This window comes from Gymnoscopelus microlampas (assembly GCF_963454915.1).
Source record: "Gymnoscopelus microlampas genome assembly, chromosome: 16".
NCBI lineage: Eukaryota > Metazoa > Chordata > Actinopteri > Myctophiformes > Myctophidae > Gymnoscopelus > Gymnoscopelus microlampas.
The window spans coordinates 7,546,400-7,566,140 of record NC_139953.1 but is presented as its reverse complement, the minus strand read 5'-3'; the positions used below and the strand labels follow the sequence as shown (position 1 = coordinate 7,566,140).

General features: G+C 43.8%; 1 protein-coding gene across 2 annotated transcripts in view; it reads left to right on the top strand.

Moving 5' to 3' along the window:
- Window positions 1–421: 421 nt before the first annotated feature.
- Window positions 422–19,741, top strand: part of LOC311063436 (uncharacterized protein) — a 50,762-nt gene continuing 31,442 nt past the window's right edge. Inside the window, exons 1-5 of one of the 2 annotated variants that reach the window (XM_084082898.1) lie at window positions 422–947; window positions 13,005–13,216; window positions 14,195–14,327; window positions 15,389–15,721; window positions 16,904–17,932. In XM_084082898.1, coding sequence (XP_083939024.1) covers window positions 13,170–13,216; window positions 14,195–14,327; window positions 15,389–15,721; window positions 16,904–17,932 — 1,542 coding nt within the window. In that variant the 5' untranslated portion in view covers window positions 422–947; window positions 13,005–13,169. Of the gene's footprint in view, window positions 948–13,004; window positions 13,217–14,191; window positions 14,328–15,388; window positions 15,722–16,903; window positions 17,933–19,741 lie in introns of both variants that reach the window. The other variant, XM_084082897.1, reaches the window with a different exon arrangement.

Below are 19,741 nucleotides of genomic sequence, written 5' to 3'. Positions count from 1 at the left end.
AAAGGGAGGGAGGGAGGAAGAGAGGAAGAGAGAATTGAATGGAGAGAGAGAGAAAGGTAGAAAGGGAGGGAGGTGGAGAGAGAGAGAAATAAATAAAGGAGAAAGAGAGACTCAGAAAGGGAGAGGGGGGAGAGAGAGAGAGGAGAGAGAGAGAGAGAGAGAGAGAGAGAGAGAGAGAGAGAGAGGGGGGGGGGGGGAGAGAGAGGGGGAGAGAGAGTTAGAAAGGGGGGAGGAGGGAGAGAGAGAGAGAAATAATTGAATTGAGAGAAGAGAGAGAGAGAGAGAGAGAGAGAGAGAGAGAGAGAGAGAGAGAGAGAGAGAGAGAGAGTCGCTTCCGGCTTCATAACACAGAGACAGAGCAGCTCTCCACACATACACACACACAGCATGTCAACATAGAAACAGCTCTTACACACAGAACCAAACTACCAGATCTATAGATCTATATTCTATGGAAACCACACGGACTATTATTATTATTATTAATAATATAGTCTCTCCTTTCTGACGAAAAGAAGATCCGACAACAACAGCAGAAGTCACAACATTTTGACATCTTTTTTTATGGGAGAGAAACTATACTTTATTGTACGATCACAAGCTTCAACAAGTTTCTTTATGTTTTAGTAGGATCTATAACTAACAGCAGGAGAATCAGCACTTTTTGATATATATATATCTTTTTATTTTATTTTACATCATCTACAGGAATAGTAATAACAACGCTGTAATAACAATAATAGGTTATTTTCGGTTGGAAGAAGGAGGCGTGGACACGATAGTGCGCGTGTGTGTGCGTGCGACACATGCTCACACACAGATGTTTGAATGTCTGCGTGTGTGTGTGTCGCTCCTTTTGTGTTGTTGCAAAGATCACTGATTGTTGTGGATTATTAGATCAATAATCGATAAGACACTACCTGAGGAGCAGACCTACACACTGCGAGGTAAGATACTCTTTTATACAGAAGTACTAGGCTACTCACATGTTTTACTTAAGTAAAAGTATCGATACTGCAATGTAGAAATACTGGTTACAAGTGAAAATCTGGAATTCAAAATGTACTTGAGTAAAAGAAGTACAAAAGTATTGGTATCAAAATGTAGGCCTACTTAAAGTACCAAAAGTAGAAAGTACTCATTATGCAGAATGTCCCATTTCACAAGTTCTCAAAGCTTTTGAAAATAGCAGATCTACAAGCTCACAATGCGTTGCATCGTGGACGCATTGTGAGCTTATAGATCTGTTATTTTCAAATGGCCGACATGTGTGTGTATATATAGGGTTGAATGTATGTTTTGTAATAATAATTAAAAAAAATCTACAAAGTAACTAGTAACTAGAGTTTAAGAATACTATAGTGGAGTAAAAGTATAATATTTGCCTCTGAGATATTACGGTACTACAGTACTGAAAATTTAACATACTGAAGAAAATAAAAAAAGACCTCAAAATTGTACCTAAGTACAGTAGCCTACTTGAGTACATGTAGGCTACTTAGTTACTTTACGCCACTGTAGAAAGCAAGCAAAGAATGTTATAAGTAAGTCAGTCTTTTGTTTTCAGACTTTCCAAAAAAATGTTGACCCACGAACTCTGAAGGCATCCAACGTGTTTTTTCAAACTGTTTAAGCCTATAGATTCTATTTCATACTCTGGTGTTATTTCCTGAACAGAGTTGATCTACAAGAAGCCATGCCAAGCCAGAAGCCACGCTTTGTTGGCTTATAGATGGAGTATTATACATTAAGCTCAGTGGTGGGAAAAAGTGCTTTAGTATTTTTTACTTCAAGTAAAAGTATCAATACTGCAATGTAGGAAATACACTAAAAGTGCGGAATTCAAAATTTACTTGAGAAAAAGTACAAAAGTATTGTTATCAAAATGTACTGAAAGTACCAAAAGTAGAAAGTGCTCATTATGCAGAATATCCTATTTCACAAGTTTTCAAATGTATTAAAAAAAAAAAAAATACAATTCAAATAATTGTAGTGGAGTAAAAAGTACAATATCTGCCTCTGAGATGTAGTGGAGTAGAAGTAAAAGTACTGAGAATTGTAAATGCTCGAGTAAAGTAAAAAAAATACCCTTGAGTACAGTACTCGTTACTGTACAACACTGCTTATGGAGTATTATAAATTACGCTTATTATTTTCCATTGTGGGATATTAAGATGTAGGCTACTATTCTGCTGTATGCCTGTAAAAGACGTTGTTGTTATTAATCTGCCCCAACACTGTACTGTAGGCCTACAGTTCAGATCAGTACAGTTAGTATTATTGTTATTGCTGCAGGTACTGAGGGTAATAAATGACTATACATAGTTCAGTGGCTACGTCATCCCCAAAGGTTTCACAACATGCCTGAAATAGTTCAGTTGCCTACAAGGGGGATAATAACCATAGAATATCTGATATATACGTCATCATCACATAAAGCACTAGGCTATACATTGAAAATTAATGTAAATTAATGTGTGTGTGTGTGTGTGTGTGTGTGTGTGTGTGTGTGTGTGTGTGTGTGTGTGTGTGTGTGTGTGTGTGTGTGTGTGTGTGTGTGTGTGTGTGTGTGTGTGTGTGTACAGGGGCCAAAGAGACTGAATTTGAACTTCAAAATGCCATTTATTTTGAAATATTTTGTTTCATACCAACCCATAACAAAAACAAAAACATAAAACTAAGAGAGAGAGAGAGAGAGAGAGAGAGAGAGAGAGAGAGAGAGCGCGCACGCACGTGTGTGTGTGTGTGTGTGTGTGTGTGTGTGTGTGTGTTAGCAGCAGTTGCAGAGGATAAGAGGATACAGGTCGTGTTGATGGTGATAAAGACGATGATAGTGGTCATACAGTGATGAGGATGATGATGATGATGAATGTGGTGATGATGCAGGCCATCAGGGCAGCTGGGTACCACAGTGACCCAGAAACAAACACACTGACATTTTTAGAAGGGCTTCCAAACAGCGTTGCCAGATTTTTTTTGCAAGAGAGAAACAAGAGGTCAGGTCTGTGAAAACGAGCCCAAAAGAAGCGACTATAGGCTGCATGATCACATGGAGACAGGGGGGGTCCCCAGCTAAATGAGTTAACCCATTAACCACTTACAAACCCCATATGGGTAACTGGAGTCCCTCGGGGCTCAATACTAGTGTATTTTCTGTTTTTTTGTTGTTGTTGAAAATAGCAGATCTACAAGCTCACAATGCGTCGCATGGTGAGCTTGTAGATCTGCTATTTTCAGACGTGAGGCCGATTCTACAAATGCCTTCTAAATCGGTAGTCTTCAAACCTTTTTCGTAATTCAAAATTATTCAACATTTTTCAAACACTTTCAAGATTAAAAAAAAAAAGCTCAATAGCAGATGTACAAGCTCGCAGGGCGGCACGAAGTGACGTGCTGTGAGCTTGTAGATCTGCTATTTTTTAATAGGCAACGCTAAAATCTAAAATGACACTTTGCTTTTTTATGCTTTCCCGGTTTTAATGGGTTTTTAATATAGCATTAAAATTAGTTGAACCACTTTAACCCTATGAACATTGGCTATTTGAAAATGGTCTACGATCTACAAACTCACAACGCGCGCTGTGAGCTTGTAGATCTGCTATTTTCATAAATATTTGGAATATTTATATAAATATTTGGAATATTTATATAAATATTTGGAATATTTATATAAATATTTAGAATATTTATATAAATATTTAGAATATTTATAGAAATATTGGGAGTATTTATAGAAATGTTGGGAGTATTTATAGAAATATTCTAACAACACTAATCTTGTCCTCTGGCACTAAATATTTTCAGATGGGGAGTCCACGGACATAATGTTTGAGAACCACTTAAACAACATTTGGATGCAAGCCCAAATAAGCAACTACCCCCCCAAAAAAACAACCCGCAGCCACCGATATTTACAGAGAAACATATGCAGACATGGCAACACTGCTTCCAAACCATTGCCAGTAAACCTGCAACAGCGTCTGGTTAAAAAATACACAAAACTAGCACACACAACTCCTACTCCATGGCCGTTGCTTGGTAACTAAGTCTCTCTAAAAACTTTCGCAGTATCACCATGGTGACGTCTGTAGCCAACACTAAAAGCTTGTTTTATACCTCGTCGTCCGACGGTGTCGCTCGGCCGAAGGTAGCTGAGCTTGTAAATCGGCTACTTTCGACACGCAATATCGTTTAGACTAGACTAGAGCATTCCCAAACGTTTTAGCTCGACACCCAAAAGCGAAATTTGATGTCTCCCCGGCCGGGACCCAAACTAGTGAAAAAAGCAGATCTACAAGCTCACAAGGCGTCGCGATGTGAAGCCTTGTGAGCTTGTTGATCGGCTATTTTCATTACTTCTTAAAAGTGTTTAGCCTAACCCTTTTCTAATTTATGGAAATTATTTGATGCCTTGTAGATGGAGTTATGTATGAATTAGGCTCAGTGGTGCAAAAAGTACTCCCATTTTTTACTGAAGTAAAAGTATCAATGCGGCAATATAAATGTCGTAACTTTGTTACATTGTTGTACTTAACAACATTACTCATCGACTTTGGCTGGAAGTATTGCTCATTCCAGTGTGTCATCATGACCTTTCAAACAACAACAGACAATAAAAGATGTTTGGTCACATGGATGGAGAGAGCAGTGATTAGCTTATAGCTTTCTGCACAGCACTGATCTCTGCATGTCCTTACCTGTGTCTTTCTCTCTCTATCTTTAAAGACGGGTGCCGTGATTTTCAGTGATTTTTCCCCCCCCTAAAACATGATCATCAGGTATTATGGTTATACTAGGAGGAAGATTTTTTCATTTTTTTTTTACAGAAATTGTTAAAATTATGTTTTTATGTGGACACGCCTCCAGTTCATTAAGTGTACCTGGTTCTCACCTTAGCACCTCCTCCACCACCTTAGCACCACCCACCTGTCCTAGTCCCTCCGCCTCCTCATGCCCACACCTGTTGTGTTATGATAATGAGGGGGAGGGTATGTTTTTACTATGTCACTAAAGCGCTGTTTTTCTATTGGCACGTTTGACCCTCAAGGTTTCAGCCTCCAGGTAGAAACTCAAAATAGTCAGAGAAGACATAAAACACCATAAAAACACCACCAGGGGGCTTAATGAAGTTCGATCAACCTCATAGACACATGAAAAACAGAAAAAGTGCAAAACTATTAGCCTGGGTGCCAGCCTGCTTCGCTGCGTTCGGCGGACTTTTTTTCTCTCTCCGCTTCTCAGTCTGGAATGCCTCCTATCTCCAGGAGGCGGGACACAGCAGCCAAGGTTCCAAACCTACCGTGGCTTCTGATTGGTCTGTGGTGCGGGGCGGGACAAAAAAAACGGTGTGATCGTTTTGATTCGTCATTCGTTTGAACAACATCCAATCAGCAACGACGTTGCCGAACGTAACATATGTAGTTCCTGTGTACTGCCTGTGTAGTTCTGAAAGACGAGTCAATCGGGTGCATTCCAGACTGAGAAGCGCAGAGAGAAAAAAAAATCCGCCGAACGTAGCGAAGCAGGCTGGCACCCAGGCTACAAAACTATGGCACCACCCCTTTAAGTCACACAAATACTCCCCATTATGACAGTTATTTAATTATCTTAATAACTAATTGGGGAGTATAAGAGTCCAGTACTCGCTTCCCAGGGAGAGAGAGAGAGGCTTAAATGTGTTTACTTCTTCACCAAAGGAGTGCTGCAGAATCTCAGATTTCTATGCACTCAGATATGAAATTCAAAATGTTAGCAGTCAAGTTAACGAAAATATAGCCATGAAATTGTTGTCCTCTCCCTTTTTTTGGGGCTTTTTTATTGATAGGACAGTAGGCTGACAGGAAATGGGGAGAGAGAGAGAGAAAGAGATGGGGAGTGACACGCAGCAAAGGCCATCGGTATCGGGACTCGAACCCGGAACGCGCTGTCAGGCCTATTGTAGGTGCCCGGACCGCTGGCTAGTGATTCGGTCTTGTCAACTCTGCGTCACCCTATATGACACACAGGGTCGTTCACTGTTGGATGGATTAGTCATTTTGTTTGGGTGTTCAAAATGGGTCACATGTTAATTTCTGGTGGGGTCTGCACAGTACATGAGCAGTATGGTAGATTAGATGTCTTTATTATCCACAAGGGAAAATGGTCTCAGAGGCCTGCAGGCTAGGGTCCAAAATGAAACAAGCCCTAGATTAATAGACAGACAGTTGAGTTTTCATTGTGGTCTGCTCAGCAGACCATTCCAGACATGACTTATTCAGAGTCTAACAGTGTTTCTTCTGCCTCTGTGGAACTGTGTCACTGCGATCTGAACTTAAAATGTTTATAGCAACAGAAGCAGCATTTGATAAGTGCACTAATACATCAGCGGTTCCCAACATGCATGCAGGCTGGGGTGGGCCCACTGGGTGGACCGTGAGGATATGTACAAGTGGGGCCCCCAAATAATTGTCAAAACACTAAGATTTATTTTTGAACCCTTTTTTTTAGGGCTTTATTTATTGTGGAAAGTAGAGATTGACCAGAAACAGGGAGAGAGAGATGGGGAGAGACACGCAGCATAGATCGTCGGGAACAGGACTCGAACCCCGCGATGCGCTGTCAGGCCACATTATAACCTAGGTGCCCGAACCTCTACGCCAGTAGTCTCGCGTAGCCAGACCCCACAGAAAATGAAAAACAGCGACTTCTGCTTTTCTGATATTCTGTGGAGTCTGGCCGGAGGATAATGTTAGACTAGAGCGCAGGGAAACACCGGTTTCATGTCTGCCTATAGCGCATCACTTCCGGTTGGTGCGGCTACGTTTTCATTCCCACTAACAATATTTCTACACGGAACACTAACACCACTTCTCCCAGAGAACATGGATGGTTTTGGTTATAAGCCCACTTGTTTCTATGATGAAAGAGTAATTTAAAATGTGAATATCTTTCCGTGGTTTTGTCCGCTCCGAGGACGCTATTGTTAAATTAGTTTCGGCTAGTTTCGAGGGGGGGAGGGTGGACCATAGTGGACGGACACGTGAATCCCGCCCACTACATTTGATTGGGTAAAGCGCGGCCTCCTTCCTGATCTGAAGGCACGCCCACTTGTTGCCATTGCGCACACGTTATGACGAACCGCTCCGACAGATTCCACCGCAGGTCAGAATCTGTTCTTGAGAGATTACTACGCCAGAGGTCCGGGCCAAAAAAAAAACACTTGGATTTTACTGAAAATACAACACACACATTCCATGCCAGAGTTTAATCTCATAATGTACTCACCAGTGGCAAGGTTTTATTGTTGTTTTTTTCATGTCGCCATAGACCTCGCTAAATCCGTTAAAAGTGCGCGTTCATTTGGTTCTACACACACAGGGGATCTGTGTGACGAGCAGTGCAAACCGCGTCCCCTTACGTTCCGCCATCTTGAAGCTACAGCGGTGAACGGTAGACAGTGATCAGCGAGGGAAAAAACAACAACGAGATAATCGACTTTAAAACAGGTTCCCAGACAGGAAGCGGATACGATCGAAAAAAACGGAACCCGAATCATTTCGTTTCCGGTGGTGCTACCGGAACCGGAAGGGGATAAAAAAAATCGGAAAGTGCACTTTTTCAAAATAACGCGCAATTTCAAAATAACACCAGTTGGCGTAGATCTACGCGATTGGCACGTGGCGGCTTTAAATCGGTTCGCGTAGATCTACGCGACTGGCAGTCAATGAAAAAGTTAGGCAATTTTTTCTTCTTTAAAACCTTGAAAAATGAGTTTCCCCCTGTGATAAAAAGCATACTATGTTAGTTGTGTTCATCCAAGCCAGAACACGAACGGATTGATCATTCAAATAAACATGCTCTGAAAATGCACACGGCCCACCCATATATGACCACTTAACACGGCTGCCGTGTTATATATATGGGTGGGCCCGTGGACACTTTTCAAGACACTTGAGATTTTCAAGCGGGCCCCTGATCCAGAAAAAAGGTTGGGATTGGGGACCACTGCCCTAGACGATAGGCTCTATGCACAGCAGCCATATTAACACTTCCTTCACAGGTGTTACCAATGATACTAATGAAGGTTCTGTTCCATTTAGTGTAGCACAATGGTTTCCACGACCCCCATAACTCTGAGAGTGTACAAATGGAACCAAATGGACCCGTAAGGGTCAAATTTGGTTCCATTTGTACACTCTCAGAGTTACACACCCGTAAGGGGCCATTTGGAAGCCCATGAGGGTCCCTGGACCCCAACTTTAGACCCACTGGTGTAGCAGAGTGTTTCCAGTGAGCCAACATGCAACAATATCAGCACCCTGACTCTGTTTGACCAGAATGGAACAGAGCCTTCATTAGTATCATTGGCAACACCTGTGAATGTCTTCATAATATGGCTGCTGTGAATAGAGCCTATTATCCTGTTGAAATCATCCAATAAATTCAACTTCTAGCTAAAAGGTGGTGTGACATTCTAAACAAAACATGAATAGCAACATGCAATTGCTGACTAAAGTCAGCAATTTCATGTTATTATTCATGTTTTGTTAACACGGCAAGTGGAAAACGATTTGCAGAAGTTCACACACTGCAAACTCTCTATTTTCCACTTGCGGTTCATTTATCAGCACTGTGACCGCCGTGTGAAGCCAAATGCGATTTTCCACCTTGTGAGAACAATAACGTTGTTTTGGAATTGAATTGAATTTAATCCGTCCTAAATTGGGTCACGGGCCTGTTTTAAGAGTCTCTGGTTGAGACCGGATCATTCCCAACCAAGAAACATTAAGCGGCTTTATCCTTATATTGAGACTTATTGCAAGTCTTTGAAAGCTTTTATTTCAACATTTTGGGTCCAGCAATCTCAAATCAAATCTGAAAAGGCTCTATATAAGATTGTTATTATTTTTGTATTTATTTTATTGAGGAGCTTTTCTGCCTTTGTTAATAATACACACTATACTGTAGAAACAGGGAGAAAGAGATGTGATGTGACACGCAATAAAGGTCATTGCGCATGAGAATCTAACCCACGACTCGCTGTCAGGCTGCATTAGGGCCTATACGCATGTGGTATATGTGCCTTAACCGCTAGGCCAGTGGCCGATATGACATTTTCAGTTGTTTTGCTGAGTATCTTTCTCTTTGTCTGTCTCATTGTCCGCATGTCCCTGCAGCAAGGAGAACTGTATATAATCCCGTCTTTATACCACTTAAAACCTTTAACCCATTAAGACCAGGAACGCATGTGTCATTTTTAGATTTCTTTGGCTATTCATAAATAACAGATAATGTACAATCTTTCCATGTCAAGGACCACCCAAAATGATATGTATTTGGCCACGGATCCCCATCTCAAAATATGTTGTTCCAGGGACCCCCCAGAAGCAAAGATTTGAGTTACAGTTCGTTTAAAAAATATATATATAATCAAAGATTTGCACACATTTTCCACGTTTTAAAAGAAAATTGCGCCACGCTATGAGCTTGTATATCTGCCATTGAATAGCCAAAGAAATCTTAAAATGACACAGATGCGTTCCCGGTCTTAATGGGTTAAGGTGCTGGGTGGAGAGGCCGTCTGGGAATCGGAAAGGTCACCGGTTCGACTCCCGGCCCTCCCCAGTGTTTACCGTACATGTCGGAAGTGTTCCTGAGCAAGACACTCAACCCTTGAAAGCAACCCCCACTGGTGCGCTCATCAAAAGCCACCTGAGCAGCCTTCAGCTGGGTGAAGCTGTAACAGTACTTTCACCTCTCTTTCCCACCTCCAGCTCTCTCTCCCGTCATTCCTCTCGCTCTCTCTCTCCCACTGGTCCCTTCTCCCCTTTCTCATTCTCTCTCTCTCCCCCCCTATCTTCCTCAATCTCTCTCTCTCTCTCTCTCACTCTCTCTCAGTCTCTCTCTACCTCCCTCTACCTCCCTGTCTCTGAAGGAATGTTAGCTGTGGCGTTCATTTATTTTTAGACCGAAATCCACCTCACTTTTAACCAAACAAAGGCCGACTCGCCACTTGAGGACAGACCAGAGCCATAAATAGAGAGTGTTTTGTCCAGGTTAGAGAGCTATTGGGTTTACGGTGACACAAACACACACACACGGCTCGTTCCTGAGAACCGCTTGGCCAGCGCGGCTAACGTGACTGTGACCTCTGCGACGTCACCGTGGAGTTGACACCCAAACTAACCTGAAGACCGGCTTCACACAGAATGACCGTGTTTACTCTGCATTGACGTCAGGGGAACATTCTGAAGTTTGAACACAGTTATTGTGTCCATCTGTAACTAAGTGAAATGAGTATACAGTTTGATAGAGGCCCGACCAATACCAGCAGTTTGAGTATGATGCCGATTCCCTGTTTTTGGGGAGTCCTAGACCAGTGGATCTCAAACCTTTTCAGGCCGCGACCCCCCAAAATAAGCATAATCTGAACAGGGGACCCCCCACCATGACAACTTGGAATGTAGGATTTGAGGCATTCAATTTCAGTTTGATTCGATTCCACAGATCGGCTGTTCTGCCAATACTCATGTCGTCGAAAAAGTCAAACAATGACCAATAAATCGGCCGTACCGATATATCGGTCGGGCTCTTATAACTACTTGAGGATGGAAATACCCAACCACTGTGTGTGTGTGTGTGTGTGTGTGTGTGTGTGTGTGTGTGTGTGTGTGTGTGTGTGTGTGTGTACAGCTCTGGGGATACAGCCATCTGTTATTCAAATGATATCATCATAAAAAATGAATAACAAAATCAGTTTTTACTGGAACACATGCAACGAGATGAGAGGAGACTCATCCATTCTATATAACCCATTAAGACCGGGAACGCATCTGTGTCATTTTTTAGATTTCTTTGGCTATCTCGGGGTGCCGCGCTATGAGCTTGTAGATCTGCTGTTTTTGAAAAAATCTTGACAATATTGTGCAAATCTTTGAGTGTACTATATACATGTTTTTAAAGTGATTTTTTTTTAACTGCAATATTTGCTCCTGTGGGTCCCTCTCAAATATTTTGAGATGGGGGTGAGATGGGGGTCCAAATACATAATTTTGAGGGTCCTTGACATGGAAAAGTTAGAGCACCACTGATATAGCAACCATTTTTAGATATGTATTTGGCCGCGGACACCCATCTAAAAATGTTTAGTTCCAGGGACCCCCCAGTAGCAAAGATTTGAGTCAAAATGCTTTAAAAATATATATATATTCAAAGATTTGCACACATTTTCACGATTTAAAAAGAAATAGCAGATCTACCAGCTCGACACTCGGTGCCGCGCTATGAGCTTGTAGATCTGCTATTTATTGAATAGCCAAAGAAATGTAAAAATGACATAGATTCTTTCCCGGTCTTGATGGGATAAACAAGTGACAAGTTTTTTCTCCCCACATTCCTGTCCTCGCCTCTTACGTTTTGTTTCTGTATTAACCATCTGCTGTGTTTGGGTGTCCAACAGAGGCCCATTCATTTTCACTCTCTGAAGCAGTTTTTGGGCGAGTTTCCAACAGTGTAACCTTCCCACGATAGGTTCCCAACTTCATGATTTATTTCTAAATCAATTCATCATATTACACATGTTTGTGTATCAAGGTTAATTTAATAGGCTCTATTCACAGCAGCCATATTATGAAGACATTCACAGGTGTTACCAATGATACTAATGAAGGCTCTGTTCCATTCTGGTCAGACGGAGTCAAGGTGCTGATATTGTGCATGTTGGCTCACTGGAAACACTCCAAAATGGCCCTTTACGGGTGTGTAACTCTGAGAGTGTACAAATGGAACCAAATGGACCCTTACGGGTCCATTTGGTTCCATTTGTACACTCTCAGAGTTATGGGGGTCGTGGAAATCTGAAATTCAAAAATCTGAGAACTACTGTGCTACACTAAATGGATTAACTAAAACTAAACTAAAACCTAAAACTATGTGTGGATGTTTTTTGGTTAACTGAAATAAAAAGTTAACGTAGACTTTAGAAACAAACAAAAACTAAATTAAACAATATTGTGTTAAACTAAGTAAAACAATGTGTTTATACAGAAAACAGAATACAGAACATGTCTTTGTCAGTTGATGAAATATGTCACAACAAGCTTGAGGATTCATTGGTGCATATTGTTTATGAAGACTAGGATGTCTACATTAGGTTTGTTTATTTTGATCATCATCTTTAACAATATCCATGAGACATCACATGGCTGTGATTCGACTGAACTTCTCAAACCTTGCTCCTGACAAGTACCCCATATAATGATAATCTACTGTATCTATACATTCACAAAATCACTGTAAGTGAGTGAGTGAGTGAGTGAGTGAGTGAGCGAGCGAATGTGTGTGCCATCCATGCGTGCGCGTGTGTGTGCGTGTGTGTGCGTGCGTGCGTGCGTGTGCGTGCGTGCGTATGTGTGCGTGTGTGTGTGTGTGTGTGCGTGCGTGCGTGCGTGCGTGCGTGCGTGCGTGCGTGCGTGCGTGCGTGCGTGCGTGCGTGCGTGCGTGCGTGTGTGTGTGTGTGTGTGTGTGTGAGAGAGTGAGTGAGTCACCACTGTATCTCGAGAATCGCCTGACTGATCAACTTGATCTACAAGCTCACAATGCACATTTTGTGAGCTTGTAGATCTGCTATTTTCAAAAGATTTGTATACATTCTGAACATGTGAAATGGGACATTCTTCATATTGAGTACATTCTACTTTTGGTACTTTTAAGTAACATTTTTTTAAGTACATACTTTAATACTTTTACTCAAATTCTGGACTTTTTCTTGTCACAGAGTATTTCTACATTGCAATATTGATACATTTACTTAAGTAAAAAAATCGCCAAGGACCCAAGGGAGTGATGCCCCAAGTGGGAGACTTGGGGCATCTTATAATAATTAATAAAAAAAAAACAGAATGAAACATTTTGAAACAGTAAAAACTAAACTGAAACAAGCAAAACCACTTTGGAAACTAACTGAAACTCTCATACACAACACAGTACATTGATGATGATTTCCTTTTTTGATGTGATCTTTTCAGAAGGAGCGGTCCGTTTTCCAGTAGTGGAGTGGAGAGGGCCGCGTGTGCTGCTCACAAGCACTGGAGCCTCTCTGTAGAGCCGTCCTCCAGACATCCTTGCAACTTTAGGGGGGGGATTTGACAGATGTGTACCCAGCCTTTGAAGCCCCTGGCCTGGCCGTGGGGATGGCAGCCCCAGCCCTAAACCTCAACGGCCTGGTAGTCATGAGCAGGTGCCTTTCAGATACAGTATATATATTTTTTTTTACATCATTTGCATTGTGTGAATGATACTATATCACATTACAGCGCACCGGCTACCTTGACAAAGGCTGTGGCTGATGTTGTTGATATCAGGACGGCACCAACTAAAGAGCAAGACTATTTGCAGCGAATGCACCTGATATTCCAGCCTACTTCTTTAGTTCTCCATGTCAGCACCTCTACTTATTATAACCAAACACAGCTGCATATAACCAGGGTCTGCTGTTACGTTAGCGCCTTCCCGAATATAAGGGGGTTAGGGCCTGTTGGGAAGGTAGTTTTTTCAATCCATTCAATCTGTGTGATTTTAGATTTTAGCTTTAACCATTACGTTATACTTTGGCTATTAAAAAATAGCAGATATACAAGCTCATGAGCTTGTAGATCTGCTATTTTTTGGAAAAGCCAAAGAAATCTAAAATGACACAGATGTGTTCCCGGATTGAATGGGTTAAGTATAATCAATAGGCTCTATGCACAGCAGCCATATTATCACTTCCTTCACAGGTGTTACCAATGATACTAATGAAGGCTCTGTTCCATTTAGTGTAGCACAGTGGTTTCCACGACCCCCATAACTCTGAGAGTGTACAAATGGAACCAAATGGACCCTTACGGGTCCATTTGGTTCCATTTGTACACTCTCAGAGTTACACACCCGTAAGGGGCCATTTGGAAGCCCATGAGGGTCCCTGGACCCCAACTTTAGACCCACTGGTGTAGCAGAGTGTTTCCAGTGAGCCAACATGTAACAATATCAGCACCCTGACTCTGTTTGACCAGAATGGAACAGAGCCTTCATTAGTATCATTGGTAACACCTGTGAAAGTCTTCATAATATGGCTGCTGTGAATAGAGCTGATTTCAGATTTGTGAAGAGTCATCTAAAATATCTGTAACATAGCACTCATCAATCTCCTCTCCTCTCCTCTCCTCTCCTCTAGCAGTAATACATCCTCCAGCACCACAGCATCCAGAGTCAGAACCAGTTCAGGGGGTCGACCCGTTCTTGCGGTCCCAGATAGGAGCACCTACTGCCAGCTTCTGGGAGGGGGTCTTTACAGCCCCACCAGCCCTAAGGTAACTCACACTGTCACAATGCAAACATCTCCCATTAAGACCTGAGGCGATTCTTTAAAAAAAATCGGATTTTTTTTTCCCAAAAAACTTTTGGAAACGTTTTTGGGGAAAAAAATCAAAAAACAAAAGAAATCTAAAGTGACACAGATGCGTTCCAGGTCTTAAAGGGTTAAAGGGGGGAGTTAGTGGTCTTTTTTTTGGGGGGGGGGGGCTTTTTCAGCCTTTATTGATAGAGATAGTAGACAGGAAATGGGGAGAGAGAGATGGGGAGTGACACGCAGCAAAGGTCGTCGGGATCGGGACTCGAACCACACGCTGTTCATGATTTTTCAAAAAAATCGCAGATCGAGTGCCACGCTACGAGCTTGTATATCTACTATTTTTGAATAGCCAAATAACTCAAAAAATTACACAGATGCCTTAAAGGGTTATTAACACATTGTGTGCCAAAAACGGTCCGGACCGTTTTTGAGAATCCAAAACGAGGAGTGCCGAAAACGGTCCGGACCGTTTTTGACCCAATTTTATTTTTTTAATACGTGGGGCGCTAAAACGAAACTTTGGGATCATCCAAGGAGTTTCTGAGAAGGATAGGCCGGATGTGGATCCATGTCAAAAAAGCCTTCCGGTCGGCCTTTCCAATGTTAACTCCTTGACTAAAAGCTTAATATCTCCATTTCTTATTAACGTGGTGGAAGCGAGCCGTTTTCGATCGGCGATCACTCTGCAATGGAGGATCGCGTTAGAAATATCATTGTTCCAGGCGTTAGTCGGGACCCTCCGCCGCCTCGCACGCACGCTCTGTTTACATGCACTTCCGCGTCGGCGCTTCTACAGCACGAAAACGTATCGACGTAAGTGGATGGAAGAAATGCAGGCACTGAACGTATAATATTTTGATAAACCTCTGGCACCCGATGTGTTAATTGAACTCTGAGAGTGTGAAAGTGGACCCTCTCGGGTCGCACCAGGATTTCGCTCTTTCTGCAGCTGCAAAAGGAAAAAAAAAAGTGGGGAAAAACGTGTGGAACATCTTTCTCGTTCTGCTGATCCCATAACAGACCAGCCCCGGCTACGGCCCCGGAGCCCTGGGCCGAGCCTTCGTCTTCCCACCCTCCACCACCACCACCACTGCCGGAGGAGACCCCAGCGTCGTCTCCCCCAGAACTCTGCCCCCTTGCCGTCACCCGGAGCTCCTGGGGGTCAACGTGGGCCAGCGCGTCCGGCGGCTGAGCTCTCCCGGGCGGGAGGAGGAGGAGGAGGAGGAGGAGGACGGACCCCGAGGAGAAAGGGAGGAGCAGGGAGTAGGAGGAGGAGGAGAGACGGGAGCCAGAGGAGAGAGGAGACGCCAAGCGCAGCGGCTGCAAATCCACAGAGAGCTGCAGAATGTCGAGGTGATTTTTGTTGGTTGCGTGTTAAAGGGATAGTTGACCCTAATTTCTATCGATTAGTCACCCCGTCGAGATTTCATCATTTGGGGGGTGAACTATGCCCTTTCAGCCTGCTTTGGAATCGGAAGGTTGCCGGTTCGAGCCCGCGGCACCGCGTCGGAGTGTCCCCCGAGCGAGACACTGAACCCCTAACTGCCGAATCCTCCCTCTCGTAGCTCGGATGGTTTAACCACTTAAGGCCTATATACTTTGAGATAATACTGTACAAGCCCGGATGGAGTTGCCTTGTGAGCTTGTGCAGTAGATCAGCTATTTTTTTTAAACATATATCTTTTTTTATTTTGAGAAATTGTTGATTTTTAAATTGTTTAATTGACACATTTTGAAAGATTTTGATGATTTGCCTAAAATAGGAATGCCAGGGTTAATGTGGTTAAAGAAGTTAAATTCTGGGTATAACATACCCAGAGTTCATCCTCCGTATTTAAGTTCTATTGGAAAATATGCCGTACTCAAGATAGTTATAGGGCATTGTTATTTTTCTGCATTCTGTATCCGATTAAGCTGTATGTCAAAGAACTGCAAATGATTGAATCAGAACCATTTGTGCTCTACCGAAGAGAGGCTGTTATTGGGTCATGTCACATGTCTTAACTCCTCCCCATTTGAGGCTGTGTGTAATAAATACCGAGGGTCAAGATGGCTAGGGGAGCTGTTACCTTGCATGCTGGCAGTCGTGTAAAGTAACTAAGTACATTTACTCAAGTACTGTACTTAGGTAAAATGTTGAGGTATTTTGACTTTACTGGAGTATTTCCAATTTGCAGTACTTTTACTTCTACTCCACTACATCTCAGAGGCAAATATTGTACTTTTACTCCACTACAATTATTTGAAAAACGTAAGTTACTAGTTACTTTGCAGATATGAATATTACGCAACGCGTTGTGAGCTTGTAGATCTGCTATTTTCAAACATTTTAGTACTTTTACTAGCTAGAGCCGTAAAAATCTTCTCTTATGGGGGTCCCTGGCTTATCTTTTCAAATGGGGGTCCGCGGGCTAATAAGTATCAATTTGGGGGTCCTTGACATGAAAAGGTTTGAGAACCACTGATCTAATACACTTGGGGCTTGTGCGTTCACCAAAACATGCGGCCTCTGAAAGCTTCCCTTCTGTTTTGCAGGTCAGGGGGAAGGTTGGCATGTTTGAGGCCCACATTTCAGGGATCCGGGCCCAGGTGATCAACGCCGAGATGCAGCGCAGCCCGCGGTCCCCGCGCCGACAGATGGACCTCCTCGCGCCCTGCCAGCCCACACACGACACGTCTCTGGACAGCCTGACACCGCTACGCCCCCGAGGAGGCGAGGAGGGCTCCGTCGTCCAGAACGGGAGAGAGGAGGAGGAGGAGGAGGAGGGGGCGGGAGAGGGAACGAGAGGAGAGAGGACAGAAGGTGAGAGAAGAGAGGGAGAGAGGAAGGAAGGCGAGAGAAGAGAGGGAGAGAGGAAAGCGCCAGAGGAGGAGGAGGAGGAGGACAGAGCGGCGAACGGGATGAACGGCGAGGACCAGCGGGCGGACGGTCAGAGCCGGAGCCAATCGGCGACGAGGACGACAGCGCCGTCCTCCTGCGCGGGCGACAGGCCACCGGGCTTCTTCCTGACGTCACCGCAGACGTTTGAGCGGCGCGGAGAGGCGGAAAGAGAGAGAAGAGAAGCGGGCGAAGGGGGGAGAGAGGGAGGAGAAGGGGCAAAGGCGAGAGGCCGGTCGAGTCCCAAGACAGAACTCCTCCGGACGCGAGAGGAAGCGGGAGCCGGAGCCAGGAACCCAGAAACCCCCGCCGGGTCCTCCTGGGAACGGGTCGGCGAGGACCCCGCGGAGGGCCCCCCCGCGCCGGAGGTCGCCGCCGACCGCTGCGCCTCTAACCACGCCCCCCTCTCCGTCCCTCCCTCCGCCCCCATCCCGTCGGTCATAGTGACCGACCACGGACTGGAGGCGCCGTGTGCCGAGGGCCAGAACTCAGACCGGGGACTTTCCCGCAGCCCCAGCCCCGTGCCCTACTCGGCCACCCGCTTCCTGAGGAAGCTCTCCTCGTCCTCCGCCTCCTCCGCCGGGTTCTCCTCGTCCTGGGAGGAGTCGGACGACGACATTTCCAGCGACCCGGAGAGAGGGGAGCAGCTCCTGAACCCGGAAGTGCTCAACTCCCAGCAGAGGGCTGTAAGTAGACGTCCACACTTGTGTGCGTGTGTGCGTGTATGTGTGTGATAAAAGATATCCTCAGTGTTCATTTGCACCTCTGAGCGTGTACGAAATGTAACCAAATGGACCCGTACGGGTCCATTTGGTTACATTCGTACATGCTCAGAGTTACAGGGGCTGAGTTTGTAGGTTAATTGCTTTCCAATATACAGGTTAAAAAAACGATGTCAGATTAGGCTCAAGGTTGCATTTATTCTAACATCTTGTATACAGTTACATAAGAGTACAACTTATTTTTGTTAGGCTTTCTTCAGACAATGTAGCAGCATAGGTAATAGTAATAATAAGTGAAGAAAAAGAAAGAAAGAAAGAAAGAAAGAGAGAGAATAAACCAAGAGTCGGTGGTTTTATACTAATAGGATAATACAAATAGATGTACAGCATGTGTACAATGTACATATTAAGCTTGCCATATTATATACACCATCAGCATTTATCAGTAGCTGCCTTCAGCACACATTTCAGTTATACAAACAACCTCAGATTAAATACATGGCAGGCTAATCGGCGCAGCTGCAGCTAATCAAATTAATAACGGGTGTGTCGTTAGATTTAGGCGTGTCAGTCAACAGTATTATCGATGCACATTGACACGCCTAAATCTAACTCGCCCATAATTAATTTGATTTGCTGCAGCTGTCTTGTTAAGTCAAGGTGTACTGTAAAAGGCAGTGATTCTCGACCAGCCGTGAGCATTATTGTATTGTATAAGTGGGCCCCCGGATAATTGGCAAAACGCTAAGATTTTAATGACATTACAAACAAAAAGAAACACTTTCATGGTATTTTTTTCTTTAAAACCTTCGAGAAAAAAAATGTTTTCATTCTAATACCGATAAATGGGAGCTTAAAGTATAATGTTAGTTCCATTGATCCAAGGCTGGAACAAGATTGATTGGCCATTAAAATAAACATGCTCTGAGAATGCCCGCGGCCCACCCATCTGACCTCTTAACACGGCGGCACCCGCCGTGTTAAGAGGTCAGATGGGTGGGCCGCGGGACACTTCATGAATACAGTTATGAAATTGTTGACTAAAGTTCACACCGCGAAAACTCTCTATTTTCCACTTGGCATTCGTTGGAAAACAAACCGAAAATCAGCGCTTCTAAGTTGATTTGTGAGGTGTAGGTACATGGTCTTCACGCAGGACAAAGCTCCGATATGAGTCTGTCAGTCTGTGGCCTTTTGTGGTTTTGCGTGAGTTAATGTCTTTGTTGATGTTGAAAGCAGTGTGTTTTTAGAGTGTGTTTATTCATACAACCCTTGGAATGATTTTACCCTTACACAGCTCTGTGTAGTGGACGTGTGTGTGTGTGTGTGTGTACGCGCATTTGTGTGTGCGTGTGTGTTGCTGGGTGCTCCTGTGTCAAATTGGCCTGAGCTCTCTCGGCGAGTAACGGTTGACATTCACGCTAACAAAGCTAGCTCTGTGCCCCGACCGTGTGTGTGTGTGTGTGTGTCTGTGTGTCACTGTGTATGTGTGTGTGTGTGTGTGTGTGTGTGTGTGTGTGTGTGTGTGTGTGTGTGTGTGTGTGTGTGTGTGTGTGTGTGTGTGTGTGTGTGTGTGTGTGTGTGTGTGTGTGTGTGTGTGTGTGTATGTGTGTGTGTGAGAGAGACAGACAGAGAGAGAGTTTTCCAGTCACACACACTTAGGCTTTACATTCAGTTGGACACAATTCAAAAAGGACATTGAGGCCTTATGTGTGAGTGTGTGCATGTGTGTCTGCATATGTATGTGTGTGTGTGTGTGTGTGTGTGTGTGTG